Below are 15,466 nucleotides of genomic sequence, written 5' to 3' on the forward strand. Positions count from 1 at the left end.
CGCGTGCCTGGATTTCGGTGACGGTTCCAGTGATGAAGAACAGCAGGAACTGTCGGGAGACGATCGGCAGCTGTCTCCCCCCCCACCCCAGCCACCCTCACAACGGGCTCTACGGGCAGCGGGACGTGCGTCCCGCAGTCAAAACCGCGGCGCGGGCGCGGACGGACTCCCTTGAAAAAGGACCCCGTATGGGTTCGAAACTAGTCGGGATAACGTCGACTACACACGTGAGTAAGCCGGGACAGATAGTATTTATAATGGAAATCACTCACGGTAGTTTAAACGCTAAAACTTTTTATTCAATTAAACTTTAATTAACTAAAATTTAAACCACTGATTCGCGATGCCTTTCCTACCGAGAAGAACCAGCCAGAAACTCGGCGGTTGCTCAAGAAACTCGGCGGTTGCAATCTTGGGTTCGAAACTCCGATATAGTACGCGGCAGAAAGGTTTACAATTTTGTGTCAGGAACCCTGAAGTAAGTTTAATACACCTGTGTCTCAGAATCTCCGCTCCTCCTCCTCAGTCTCAAACAAAGATTAAGTGTTAACAAGAGAAGATAAGTGAATAAAATCCGTAGTTGGCAGAAGACATTTATTTGGTAAAATTCAATTTAATATACAGTACTGTTCGATCATAAGTAATAACTCGATGTAAAGTCAAACAGCGCCATCTAGTAAGTGAGAAGGTAGTTTTTTTTACAATACTTTATCGTTCACAATTGGACATACCGCCCACCATGGACAGAATGTCCATCATTCCGCCCACCGTGATCCAACTTCGACAAAAAAATGGACTGTATGATTGAAAAAACCTAAATTAATTTAATTTGTTAAGAATCATGGTGAGTGAATCGATGTTAGTTAAGACTAGATCATAAGATAGCGGAAATAGTTTACAAAGTTATGGTAGGTACAGTTAACATTCTCAATAAGATCATATCGTTAACATGGTAAAAGGGATCAACAAATAATTAGTGATTAACTAATACTCAACCAATACCTTAGGTAGACAAAGGCAAATTGGTGACTAAATAATAAAATCATTGATATAAAACGTTGTTATACTACAAACACAAAACAACAAAATTAATCCAAATTGGAGACTAAATAATTAAATCATTGATATAGAACGACGTGATACTACAAACACAAAACAACAAAATTAATCCAAATTGAAGACTAAATAATTAAATCATTGATATAGAACGACGTGATACTACAAACACAAAACAACAAAATTAATACAAATTGGTGACTACATAATAAATTCATTGATATAAAACGACGTTATACTACAAACACAAAACAACAAAATTAATACAACTGCATGCTTCAAACATTTAATCGTGATGCGTCCTAACCCTTATCAGTATTCACTGGTAGTACACATAGTTTGGCGACGGGTCGTTTGATTATGACGCCCCGGCACTTCAGACTAACAACTCGCGTAATGTTGTCCAAACCCGTGTGCTTTGCGGTAACAATGCCTAGCAACCATCTCGCTGGAGGGAGATCATCCTCCTTTACTAAAACTATATCGCCGATATTTGGTTCTGGAATCTTGGTTGCCCATTTGTAACGATGCAAGAACTGATTTAAATACTCCTGTGACCATCTGCGCCAGAATTCTTGTAACATTTTTTGTGTAAGTTGCCAACGTTTAAGAGACGAAATGTTTGAATTTTCATAATTATATTCTGGTACAAGCATCACAGGTTCACCTATTAAGAAATGAGCAGGAGTTAAAGGAATAGGATCCTGAGAACTATCACTGATTTGCGATAGTGGCCTAGAGTTCAGGCATGCTTCAATCTGGTATAATAACGTGGTTATTTCCTCAAAGGTAAGTGTGTGACTGCCAATCACCCGACGAAGATGATGTTTTGTGGATTTTATCCCTGCCTTCCAAAGTCCACCGAAGTGTGGTGTATGTGGCGGAATAAAGTGCCATGTCGTTCCGTTGTTTGCTAAACACTCAGCAATCTCCTTGGTCAAATTCTGCCTTTCTTGAGCAAATAAATTTTTTAACTCTCGAGAGGCACCCACGAAATTGGTCCCATTGTCACTAAATAAATCAGAGCAATGACCACGGCGTGAGACAAAGCGCTTAAAGGCTGCAAGGAATCCTTGTGCCGTAAGGTCAGTTACCGCTTCCAAATGTATAGCTCGCGTGGCCATACACACGAACAAACATATATATCCTTTGTAGGATCGATGACCTCTTCCCTTTGAAGCTCTGATTTGGATGGGTCCGGCGTAGTCTACACCACTTTGGAAAAATGGACGAGTAGGTGTTACACGAGCTGAAGGTAACTGTCCCATAAGTTGATCTCTTGTGCGTGCTGCATGACGCACACATATCACACATTTGCGAACGAATAATTTTATTCGGTTTTTTGCATCTATTACCCAGTACTTAGATCGCAGATAATTAAGCATTGATTGAGGTCCACCATGCAGAGTTTTTTCATGAGCTTCAGCAATGACAAGATCTGTGAGGTGTGATTTTGCAGGCAGGATCACAGGGTGCTTCATGTCATTAGTAACACTGGCCCTTTCTAGACGACCACCTACTCGCAACGTATCAGTAGTATCCAAAAAGGGATTCAATGAGGTGAGTTTACTCTTCCTATTTACTGTTCCATGTTGTTTGATGTCATTTATCTCTTGTAGAAAATTATCGTTCTGACATTGTTTTACACAAATGTGCAGCGCTTCATTTAGTTCTCCACTCGTTAACCATGAAGTAGTCTCATTTGTCTTTGTTTTTCTTGACCTCGCTAAAAATCTTCTACAATAAGCTAAGACTCGGATAAGTTTTCGTAAGGTAGAAAACTTGTTCCATAATTCAAACTGGTTCGTCTCTCTTAAGTGGCCGACCTTCATTTTCCTTTCTTCTAAATCAGTATCTCCGATCTGCCCTTGATGATAATCGATAGTGGATTTTCTTAGCAATGCTGGACCAGTCTTCCATAACTGGATCAATTCTAATACTGATGGGTTAACGCCTCGAGAGGCACAATCCGCTGGGTTGTCTTTGGTTGATACATGTGACCATTGCTCTCTATCTAGTATGGTCAGTATTTCTGATACCCTGTTAGCAATAAACGTTTTCCAACGGCTGGGGTGACTGCTTAACCAAGCCAACACTACTGTAGAATCCGTCCAAGCATGTAGCTTTTCCTTTGGAACCTTTAACACTTCTGATACTTCCTGTAATAATTTTGCAGCCAAAACTGCACCACAAAGTTCCAGTCTCGGAATGGACACTTGTTTAATCGGTGCAACCTTTGTTTTGGATGTAATTAGATAAACATAGATGTGTCCCGCTTCATCCACGATGCGAGCATACACTACAGCGGCATATGCTTCGTTAGATGCATCACTGAATCCGTGCAACTCCATCATGGTGTTCTTATCGTTCACTCCTATCCATCGTGGGATTTTAAATCCAGTAAGTGCTGTAAGCTCATTGCGGTAATTAATCCAATCTTTAAGTAGATTAGGTGGTAGTTCTTCGTCCCAGCCTATCCCTGCCAGCCATAACCTTTGGATCATAATTTTTGCTTTGACGATTGCTGGTGCTATCCAACCCATAGGATCGAATAGTTTAGCGATATCCGAAACGACCTTTCTTTTTGTTACGGGTTTGTTGACTGCTGGCAGCTGAACAGAGTACTTGAAGTCGTCGGTACGACGGTTCCAGGTAAGTCCCAGTATCTTGATTGTTTCATCAGTCTTTAACGTCAGGTTATTTTTTGTTGACTTGTTCCCTTGGTTAATTTCATCTAAAAGCTCATCATTATTACTAGACCACTTTTGAAGTTCAAATCCTCCTTTGTTCAGTATTTTGCTTATCTCAACAAATAGTTGCTTGCCTTCGGCCACTGACTGGCACCCGGTAAGGAGGTCATCCATGTAAAAGTCCTTTAAGATTTTTTCAGTGGCCATCGGAAAGTCCTTTCCTTCATCGTAGGCGGTCTGATGCAGCGACCTGACCGCCAAATAAGGAGCCGATGCCGTTCCGAACGTTACACGTGTTAGACGCAGATGTTGAAGGTCTTCGTCAGTTCGTGTCCGCCACACCAGCCGTTGAAAATCGATAGCCTCGTCTGCCACCCTGATCTGGCGGTACATTTTAACAATGTCGGCCACCATGCATATGGGATGTATTCTCCACTTCATGATGATATGACGAAGCTCAGCCTGCAGAGTAGGACCTACCATAAGATCATTGTTAAGGGATGCTCCATTGTTATCCCGACAAGATGCGTCAAACACTACCCTCACCTTGCTTGTGGTTTTATCGGCTCTAATTACGGCGTGATGAGGTAAGTAAACACTGCCAGGTTTATCAATCTGTTCTGGATGTATCACCTCCATGTGACCAAGGGTTAAACACTCGGAAATTACATCAGAATATTGCGTTTTTAAATTGGGTGATTTAAGTAAACGTTTCTCTAGCATAAGAAACCTCGTGATTGCTATCTCTCGTGAATTGCCGTACTTGCAGCTTGGATCCTCTTCTTTAAACGGTAACTGCACAATGTATCGACCTTCAGAGTCTCTGGTAGTTGTTTCTTGAAAAAAATCTTCACATCGTTGTTCCTCGACCGTGCGATGGTTTTTACTAAGAGTAAAGTTGTCAGATTCAAGTTCCCAAAATTTCTTGAGATTAAACTCTTCATCATTATTTTGAGCATGCATAGCAATGATAGTTGTATAGCAATTTAATGTATCCCTTGTTTCACTTTCCTCACTTACCTGTCCAGACAAAATCCAGCCGAGTTTCGTATTTTGCGCGATTGGTGTCCCTGGAGGTCCTCGAATCAACCCCTCCACTAAAATATGACAGTAGACGTCGGCACCAAGCAAAGTGTCAATTTTGCTCGGTATGTTAAAGTCGGGATCAGCAAGCTTCATTTTCGGCAAGTTTGGCCACAAGTGAGCTACAAATTTCCTATCAGGTATGAATGAAGTTAGCTTGTTGAGAACATGTGCCTTAACACGAATGGTAAATGTTGGATCCTGGAGAGATTGCAACTTTAGATAAACCACGTATTTAGAATCAAGTGATGCGTTGCCCACTCCAGTTATGACACTGTTGGCTTTGACTTTCTTTAGGCCCAAAAGCCTGACTGCAGACTCCGTTATAAACGAAGCTTGTGATCCTTGGTCAACTAAGGCCCTCAGTGTCATAGTAGACCCAGTGTTTGTTTCAGCTTTCAATAAGGCTGTTGCTAACAAAACCTGACTTTTTGTATTAGAACAGCAAGTGGTAATATTTTCTATTGTTGTCTCACCTTGTTCTGTTGTGCTGTTCGTACCAATGTCGTTACTATCCACTGATTGATTGTTAACGCCTGGATTCTGAGTTGACAGGTTAGAACCGTGAATCTGTGAGTGATGTTTTCCCTTGCAGTATCTGCACCGAGTGGGTAGCCGGCATGAGGATACTAAATGATTTTTCCCTAAGCAGTTAAAACATAAACGGGTACTTTGAACAAAGTTACGACGTGTTGTTAGATCTGTTTTGGAAAAGTCATTACAATTCCCTAACTTATGATCGGTGCCAGAACAATAAATACAAGAAATCGACTGGTTGTTATCAAAACTGGTAGATACATGATGTGACTGAGAACCCTTTACTACTTTAGTGCCTAAAAATTCAAGTGATCGAAATCTATGTTCTAAAAACTCTAAAAACTGTTTTAATGTAGGCAATTCATCGGTGAAACTACAAGCCTTTGCTTCCCATTGTTTACGGGACTCAGTGTCTAGTTTTAATGATAAGATATAAATGACTATGATATCCCAGTTTTCAACATTAATGCCTATATTTACTAGAGCATTTAAACATTCGTTAGTAGTATCTAAAAGTTCCTTTATAGCTTTCGCTGATTCAAAAGTAATGTTCTTTTGGCTAAAAAATCGTTTAAAAATACAGTTAGTTATGAATCTCTTATTGTTATATCTACGTTCTAAAATATTCCAACATGTTGTGTAGTTCTCGTTTGTAATCGCTAGATGCCGAAGCAGCTGTTCAGCTTCACCGGTTAGGTAGCTCTTAAGATAGTGAAGTTTCTGCACGTTCAGGAGCGATTCATTGTTATGTATAAGTGCTACAAAGAGATCCCGGAAGGTAGCCCACTCAGAATAGTCGCCAGAGAAATTTGGTATAGTAATTTTAGGTAGCTGCACCCCTCGTTGATTACCATCGCATGATGAATCTGAACACGATTTCTTAACGTCTGATGTGGTTCTGAATTTTGAGAGACGTTCTTTTAGTTCTGTTTTGTAATCCATATACACTTCTTCTGTTAGGCTGTAAATATCTTTCAAGAAGTATTCAGAGGTTTGGACCACCTTTCCATCAAATTCCGACATAATTTTCTGATTAGTATCATAAAAAGTTGACCACTCTTTTTCTAAACTTTCCAATCTTGTTTCTATATAACCTTCCGTCACTCTCTCTTTCGGAGATTTTTTAAAGTTCGAATATCCTTTGTTAATTTTTTTGTTTATATTTTCCTGTATTCTTACTAGCGAATCCATTTTCTGTGTGCGCCAAGGCTATTCCAAATTACGGTATAGGTAAATCTGATAGTTTCTAAGTTGGGTTTAAACAAATTATTTTCGAGGTAAAATTCTTCAAAATTTCAGTCAAAAGTCCAGTCTATGTTTCAATTTCTAAGTTATTCGAAAATTCGGCTACGTTCAAGACTCTTCAAAATGTTAAAGTTCAGGTTGCGTTTCAATTTCTAAGTTGAAGTTCATCTATGTCCCAACATTGTTTAAATTTTTTCTATATGGTGAAATTTTTCTAAGTTAATGTTATTCGAAAATTCGTCTAAGTCCAAGATTCCTCAAAATATTTCTAAGTGTTTGAAATGTAAAACACTTAGCCAAATTCGGGCATGGATTCCCCGTCTCAACCACTTTTCACTTAAAATTCTACAAGTCCATGCAATTTTTAAAGTTAATTAGTTCACTATCTTAAGGTTCACTTTTGGTTAGATTTTATTACGACATAATGTACTTACAGTTTACCGCGCACTGGTACTCACAAACAACACACACACTTAATCACTACTTGCTGGGTACTTCCACCAGGGGGCGCCACTGTTGTCGCAAACTGCACTGACATCCGGTCTCGAAGAGCCATGAATAAAATCCGTAGTTGGCACAAGACATTTATTTGGTAAAATTCAATTTAATATACAGTACTGTTCGATCATAAGTAATAACTCGATGTAAAGTCAAACAGCGCCATCTAGTAAGTGAGAAGGTAGTTTTTTTTACAATACTTTATCGTTCACAATTGGACAATAAGGAAATGGATAAATTGAAGGTTGTAAGATAGTTCTGTAATTATTATGATCAACCCATCGCCGGCTCACTACAGAGCACGGGTCTCCTCTCAGAGTGAGCAGGGTTTTGGCCATAGTCTACCACGCGGTCTATGTGCGGATTGGTAGACTTCACACGGAGAACTCTCAGGCATGCAGGTTTCCTCCCAATGTTTTCCTTCACCGTTAAAGCAAGTGATATTTAGTTACCTAAAACGCAAATAACTCCGAAAAGTTAGAGGTGCGTGCCCGGGATCGAACCCCCGACTTTCGACTAGAAGGTGGACGTCCTAACCACTAGGCTATCACATCTTGGTTCTGTAAGTTCTGTAATACATACCATTAGCTTTTCTACCCTGCTGACGACGCAGTACGACATAACACCGAAGTACGCCGTCAACTTCATCGTGCCGTGTACCGCGATGTCCGTGTACTTTCGCGCCGCTTTCAATTTGCCGAGGAGCATTGTGTATACCTGCAACACAAACTTTTGTTTTAAGAGCCCGCTTCATCAAAGCAATAGCTCGTTGGTGAGCCTAAAATAGTGTTGACGGAAACAACGTTATCTGTGCGTGTCCCCCTTTCCCTCTGCCCGCACTTCATCACGAGAGAGGCCGGGCGAATGAATTTCCCTTTAGATACAAGATCTTTTTATTCAAAAACGGCAAAGTGAAAATTACAAATTGACGTTTGGAATTTGGACGCCATTTTTTGGCAAAAGAAATTTTTTTTTACAGAAACTAAAGACATTTGAAATTACTGTAAAGTGAAGTGTGATATGAAGTTGTTAATTTATCAATTTCCTAGTTTTTTTATATAGTTAAATAACGCACGAAGTTGCCTCAAAGTTTGCCCTAAAATAGAGATTTTTCAAGGGTCATATTAATTATTTCAGGGCATAGATAATGAAGAGATAAATCGATATATGGCTTAGCTGTTGATCTAGAACAACAAAGAACAATATGATAGGCCTAATACGTTTTTAAGAAGCGTACCCTTAAACAAATGATATAGCGACAACCATAGATTTCTTTACACAGCAGTGAAGTAACGCGAACGTTACTTCCGTTTGAAAACTATAACTCAAGTTGCGCTTAAAGAAGTTCGAGTTCGCGTTCGCCACCGGCCCAGATACCGTCTGCACGCACGGCGGCGAAACCATCGGATGCAGCGTAGAGACAATCGGACATGACAACGAGCCCTTAGGGTCCTAGAGCTCGTTGTCATGTCCATTTGTCTCGGCGCTGACAAGAATGGCAGGCCCTAGCCTATAATATAAATACCTGGTGCAGTGTCTGATGAGCAATGTCGGGAGTAAGCGATATAGGCTTAACCGCAGCAATAGAAAGATCTTCCTCCGGACTGCTGTCATATCCGGGGACTTTGCTGGGCTGACCGTTGTATCTTGGAACTTGTATACAGCTCTGTGGTGAAAATTTCGTTTGTGTCATTCAGGCTGCATAGTGAATGAGTGAAGATACCTGTACCGCCATCTAGTGGCGACCGTCAGTCACCAACGCAACCAGCAGCGGAGTCGCTCCATCTCCTTATGTATAAATTACCTGGTGTAGTGTATGGTGGGCAGTGTCGGGCAGCTTGGCGAGGTGCAGCGCAGGCGCAGGCAGCGGGCGCGCGCGCGCGTACCCCGCGCGGAAGTTCTGCGAAGGCACCAAGGCGACCAGCAACAAGGCCGCCGCCGCACGCACGCGCGCCGGCCCCGCGGCTAGCAGCTGCGCCTCCAGCCAACGGTCCGCAGTGCGTAGAGCCCACGCGTGCGCTGCTTTGTTGCGGGGCACCTGCACGTATTTTAAATTCAGTTAGAGGTGTAGAGCTTCGGCGCTATGGCGGCCTCGCACGGAAAGCCAGTTGGAAAAACCATACTATGTGAACAGGCGCCATGAAACGAGCTGCAGGAGACCGCTCGATAGCGATGCCGCAAGACCGTGGCGTGTGGAAGTCCCTACAAGAGACCTATATCCAGTAATGAATGTCTATCGGTGATAATAATGATGATGGTGATGTACCGCTTGACTGATTCGGTTCGTGTATTAAGGTGCTGGTTGCGGGAGGGTTACAGCTAGGTTGATAGCCTTCATTTTAATGTCAACTGTCACCCACCCGCAACCCGCGCTCTAACTACCTCTATACTAATAAACTCGCCAATAAACGAATCAAAAATAGCGGCGTTAATCATTCTTTCTCGCTTACACAAACAGTGAACGAGAAAGAGGGAATTATTAGCACAGCAATTTTTGATTCGTTTGGTATTTTTGTTGGGATGAGTTATTACTTTTTAGTTGTCACTAAGTTAGCACAGACCTGCATAGCGAGCCATTCCAAGGCCGCGTGCGGACAGACATCGCCTACATCCCAGAGTCGTCCCAGCACTAGCTGAGTGAAGCAAGGCAGCCCGCTAGCCGCCCCCGTCCCCCCGCCCGTACCGCCCCCGCTACCCTCCACCAGCAGGGTCAGCAGCTTAAAAAATGGACCACAGCTCTGAAACAAAATCATATGTTCAGTAAGGAAACAGTAGTCATGGTAATAAAATACATGTATCTTATTACTAACGATATAAGGGTCATATTAGATTGCTAAACATGTCCAGCGTTGTTCAGTCACCAATGTCACCTATCACCTTAGTTTGACAGATACAGTGAGGCAATTGCAACTAACATCCAAAGCTCAGGCAAGGGCAAGCTTTGGATGTTAGTGAGTAAGCTGAAACATTCGCCTTCCTAGTTTTTTCTTACCTCGGCATGCTTAGCGATGGCCTGGAAGATCATGTTGACGATCTTTTGCGCGAGCGCCTCGTTCCAGCGGCACAGCGCGAATATCAGCGAGCGCGTCTGCTGCAGGTTCAGGCAGTCGCGCGTCTGCTGGTAGATGAAAGGAAACCCCTGCAACAAACAGACAGGATCAGGCACGTTTTTAGATGACTATCACTAGGTGCCAGGTGGACAGACGACATCAAAAGAATCGCAGGGAGCCACTGGATTCAGGCGGCGTGAAACCGCGATAAGAGTCCAGTAGTTGACACTAGGGACATCTATCGGTTGACGTCGAGTGCAGCAGTTCGCAAACCGCGCGCGACAAGGCGCTGACGAGCCTAATGGGCAGCTAAACTGAGATGTCCGGAGGCATCCCACCATTGCTCGACTAGTCCGCTGACTAGTTTAACCAATTTGTTTAGAACTCCAGGATTCCTCCAGAATACCTTCGCATGTAATAAAACGCGAGCATCAGGGTCAGGTAAAGCAAGATGGCGTCACGCGATCGCTCGACTAGTGCGACCATATTGTCTAGAGCTCAAGGTCTCAGCTTGTCCCCACAGCTTTTCGCCGGTCCACTGCCGGATCCCACCTATAAGGAAGTATGGGAAAAACGTGTAATACCTTCGCATGTAATAAAACACGAGCATCAGGATCAGCTAATACTAGATGTCCAGAGGCGTCCCGCGATCGCTCGACCAGTCCGCTGACAAGTGCGACCATTTTGTCTAGAGCTCCGGGCCGCAGTTTGTCCCCGCAGCTTTCTGCCGCTCCACTACCGCTTCCACTACCGCTACCGCTCGCTTCCTCGTTTGGGGATTCCACCTAAGACGATTAATATATATTAATAACAAGGTTCGCGATCATCATTTATCGATAATCAGATGTAACCCGCGACTTCATCCACATGTGTGTTTTTAATCCCGTGGGAGTTTCCGGGATACAAAGTATCCTATATCTCTCCAGGATACACGTTATCCCTATACAGTGATAAGAACAGTAGAAGGAACGACGTGGAAATGATAGCACCTGATAAATTAAAGTAAATCTGCTTGAAGAAGTCTAAGATGTCGGGAGCATACTCGTACTACGCTGACAGTAAAACAGATTCAACGAATTTTTTATATTTTGCAAAATTTTATCTTAACAAACTTTTTTAAGAATTTTCAGCAATAAAGGCTTGTTTTTGGTAAATGACCGCTAAGACTGGAGCTGAAAAAAAAGAATTCCATCGACTGTGCGCTAAAATCACGGGTTTTACCATCTAAAAATTAAATTTAAAACTGTCAAACAGCGTCTGTCTGTTCATATTACATTAGTAAGAATAGGATGCGAATACTCTAAAATTTGGTTGTGCTCAGAATCAGTACCACTATGATGATAATTTGTGAACTAATTCGGACAAAATAGGTATATAGTTAAAGTTACATAAAAACAATGTATAGTGGAATAACTGTGGAACTGTAAGAAACTCAACTAAAAGGAACTCAAGCAACTCAATAAAATAAAACATACCGTATTAGAGTTCTGTCCCAAATAGAAGTTGACCATTGAGGAGATTGCGTTAACCCTCAGCATGAACTTTCCCTCCTCCTCGCCCATCTTACTAAATTCGTATAGCAGGCTAAAGTACTCCGTCAAGTGCCGTAAATGAGATCGAGCGCCGCTTTCCATCTGATGAAGGAAAGTTTTATTAAGTATAGTAAGGAGGATGAAGAAATGTTTTATTTTTGACCAAAAAATATTTCAAATAACCTTTACTTTTATTTATTTTTAGATTTTGATTTAAAAATTCGATCTAGTTTACTTTAGACAAGATGTAACTTACCAACGATAACAACATCCTTATAAACCTAGTAACACAGCTGGCTTCGCCCAGTTTACTGCTGTCTTCGCCTTCCTCCACACCCTGTAGGTACAGGGCACAATGACTAGACCTGAAAGTTATAAGAAGATCAGTCGACTGAGGTCACCACGGATCGAAACATTTACTTTAATAACAGCGAAGGATTAAACAAAGAAGCATTCCATACGCTCTTTTATGGCGTAACGAAAACAACCGTGGTGAACGATGCAGATATAGTAGCCAGCAGGAAATATTGTACAACGACCTTTAGAAAGAGATTTCGATGTCTGTCACTCATATCTATGTGACATTTTGTCGGTCTCAGCGACAGAAACAATGCCCGGTACTATATTATACTTTACCGCACTTATCTTTAATTCGATTTCAGCTCCATAACTGTCACTTTGAGTCGGCCAATCATGGGAGCGGCCTGAGTCACTTGACACATGTTTTAACAGATCATGAGCCTTTTGCGATTTACTTTAACTTTATTGGTTGAAGTTACGTGTTTAATAGACGTTAGTTTGTGGTCCCTATTGTCTAGTGACAATTGTTAGAAACAAGTCTTCTATGTTCGCTTCCTTCGCTGTTTAATAAATACTAATCATTTACCTTAGCCTTTGTATGACGTGCATACATAGCCTCTGAAACATTTGCCGGACCATTTGGTTTGGACACTTTATTAATACCTGGAAGAAACAAAACGATTAGAATACTATTTTTGATTTTAGCTAAGAGTTTGTTAATTTTGTGTAATGCCCCAAACTAATCGAAAATTATTCGTGACTCGCTGATGCTCGCGATTTTGTCTGCGTAGAGTAAGATTTTTAAAAATCCGTAGAAGTCTTTGATTTTCCAGGATAAAAGTGTAGCCTATATCATTTTCCAAGTCTTTAACTAAGGTCGACATGATTGGCGAACAAACCAACACATTTTGGGAATCATAATGTAGGTACTTAGTGATGCGAATCATGCCGCAACGGAGCAAAGGGTTGACGAGATTTTTGCATGGAAATAATTAAAGAATTGGAGAGTGGCATATGCTACTTTTTATCCCGGAAGATCAGAGTTTCCACGGAATTTTTAAAAACCAAAATGCACGCGCAAGAGGTCGCTAGTTTTTAATATGGGTACAGTTCTTGCAATTTACGAAGGCGAGTGAACTTTATGCATGGTTACGTCGTATACATAGACATTGCGTAAGTGTGTGTGATATGATGGGCCGTCGCAAGCATGCGCACACATTTACTTTATAGATAGCTCAATCCACGAAGACGCGCCCCACTATTTTGCGTGCGGGGAAACTACACAGAGCGGGAAGTGATTGTTACCCAATTTATCTTCGTCTGTGTGTGAGTGTACCCACATTGCTGCTCGGTGCATTATGATAGAACTTGCTCTAACAGTAGTATTAGCACACTTGCACTGTAAACGTTTGGGACAAAGAGTGGGGCGCGTCATCATGGATTAAACTGTTTATACTTTACTGAGCCACCCGTCCTCGTGAAATGCAAGAACTATAGTAATACACAAGGATACATACCTGCATAGGCCACCAAGTATCGTCGGCCATGTGGCTGAGAAACCACTCGGACGCGGCCGCGGATGCGTTAAACTGTTTCGTCACTAACTCCACCCACGACACCATTGTAGGCTACAACAACATTACGTAAATGATAAAATTATGTGATATTTATATTCATATAAAGAATAAGAAGAGAAAATAAGCACTTTCTAGGCAAGCGCCCTCAAACTGCTCCTATCAGACTGCATCATAACCTACTTACTGTTTAGTGTGATAGAAGTCGAGCGCAAGCCTATATAGTTAAAAGGGCTCCATACCAACGTACAACGATAAAGCAATAGAAATACAGACGGTGAAAGTTTTAACTCTACCTATTACGGTTCATGAGATACAGCACAGACAGACGGACGGATAGATAGACGGATAGCGGAAGTTTAGTAATAGATTCCCGTTGACACCCTTCGGGTCAGAAACCCTAAACAGAACACGAAATCTCTGAAGAATCTTACTAAAATTCTCATTACCTCATGTGGTTATGTCAACCAGTGTTAACCAGTTCAAGAATAGATTAGACGATTAGACAAAGAATAGATTAGATAGAGCCTCAATAGCCTCAATCGGTAAAGGAGTGGACTGAAAACCGAAAGGTCGACGGTTCAAACCCTACCCGTTGCACTATTGTCGTACCTACTCCTAGCACAAGCCTGACGCTTAGTTGGAGAGGAAAGGGGAATATTAGTCATTTAACATTTAAAAAAAAAAAGATATAAAAAAAAAAATTGGAATACTCGAAGCACTTTTGATGTAGACGCATCAGCGAAAGCGGCTTAGTTTATTAAAAATACCTTTTCTTTAGCATGTATGAATGTTTCGATGAAGAAAGATGTGGACAGTCTCGCAGCCACCTCCGTGACCTCCGGCCGGAGCGTCAGCAGCGACTGCGGCACCGAACTGCACATCTGGCCCATGAACCTGCATCGAAAATACCGTGAGCTGACGGGGCACCCAGCAAAACCAAAGCATGTTCTCGTTCCTGTCTCGCTAAACTTTTTTTTTAATTTTTTTTTATTCAGATACAAGTTAGCCCTTGACTGCAATCTCACCTGATGGTAAGTGATGATGCAGTCTAAGATGATAGCGGGCTAACCTGGAAGGCGTATGGCAGTTTTTATTAAACCCATACCCCTTTGGTTTCTACACGGCATCGTGCCGGAACGCTAAATCGCTTGGCGGCACGGCTTTGCCGGTAGGGTGGTAACTAGCCACGGCCGAAGCCTCAGACCAGACCAGAAATTTAGAAATTATAAAATTCCAAACCCCTGCCAGGAATCGAACCCGGGACCTCCCACTAATAAGACCACAGCGCTCACCACTACGCCAGGGAGGTCGTCAGGACTACATTGAAATAGCAACAGCCCATGTGAATGGGCTGTTGGGTACAAAAACTTTTCCATACTATTTACTAGCTGATGCCCGCGACTGAATTGAAATTAGGTTTTTATAATCCCGTACACTCTTCGATTTTCCGGGATAAAAAGTAGCTCCAGGTTCTTAACTGCAATCCACATCCATGCAAAAAATCATGCCAATCCGTTGCGGCGTGATTGATGGACAAACCAACACCAATTAACCAACAAACACACTTTCGTATTAATTATATGGGTAGTGATACATACGTGAAATAGGGATGCTGGAAAATGTTCTTGTCGTGTAAAAACTGCATGTTGTCGTCCCATATCCACCGCAAGAGGTCGGGCGGGAGGTTCACTGCTGGGATTGTTTCGCCCCGTCTTTCAAGGGCGGAACTGGGACTTTCTTCAGCTCGCGAGGACTGCAATAAATAATTGCCATATCTTTAGACGCGGGTAAGAAAGCATTGGGAATAATAAAACTATTAACAATAAACATAAACTGGGATGCAAATTATTCGAATTCCATCTTAATAGCCAAAGTCTACCTCGCCCTGCCACATTGCA

At 42.0% G+C, this 15,466-nt stretch overlaps 1 protein-coding gene across 7 annotated transcripts in view; it reads right to left on the reverse strand.

Moving 5' to 3' along the window:
- puf (ubiquitinyl hydrolase 1 puf) overlaps positions 1-15,466 on the reverse strand; it is a 70,561-nt gene that overhangs the window by 14,722 nt on the left and 40,373 nt on the right. For 4 of the 7 annotated variants that reach the window (XM_069504501.1, XM_069504499.1, XM_069504500.1 and 1 more), the window contains exons 37-48: positions 15,167-15,321; positions 14,336-14,462; positions 13,509-13,619; positions 12,578-12,654; positions 11,948-12,056; positions 11,635-11,793; positions 10,744-10,944; positions 10,102-10,248; positions 9,671-9,847; positions 8,914-9,147; positions 8,635-8,775; positions 7,692-7,826 (exon numbers count right to left, since the gene is read on the reverse strand). In XM_069504501.1, coding sequence (XP_069360602.1) covers positions 7,692-7,826; positions 8,635-8,775; positions 8,914-9,147; positions 9,671-9,847; positions 10,102-10,248; positions 10,744-10,944; positions 11,635-11,793; positions 11,948-12,056; positions 12,578-12,654; positions 13,509-13,619; positions 14,336-14,462; positions 15,167-15,321 — 1,773 coding nt within the window. The remainder of the gene's footprint in view (positions 1-7,691; positions 7,827-8,634; positions 8,776-8,913; positions 9,148-9,670; positions 9,848-10,101; positions 10,249-10,743; positions 10,945-11,634; positions 11,794-11,947; positions 12,057-12,577; positions 12,655-13,508; positions 13,620-14,335; positions 14,463-15,166; positions 15,322-15,466) is intronic. The other 3 variants (XM_034978354.2, XM_069504503.1, XM_069504502.1) reach the window with 1 other exon arrangement.

The sequence above is a fragment of the Maniola hyperantus genome, chromosome 18, assembly GCF_902806685.2.
Source record: "Maniola hyperantus chromosome 18, iAphHyp1.2, whole genome shotgun sequence".
Classification (NCBI taxonomy): Eukaryota; Metazoa; Arthropoda; class Insecta; order Lepidoptera; family Nymphalidae; genus Maniola; species Maniola hyperantus.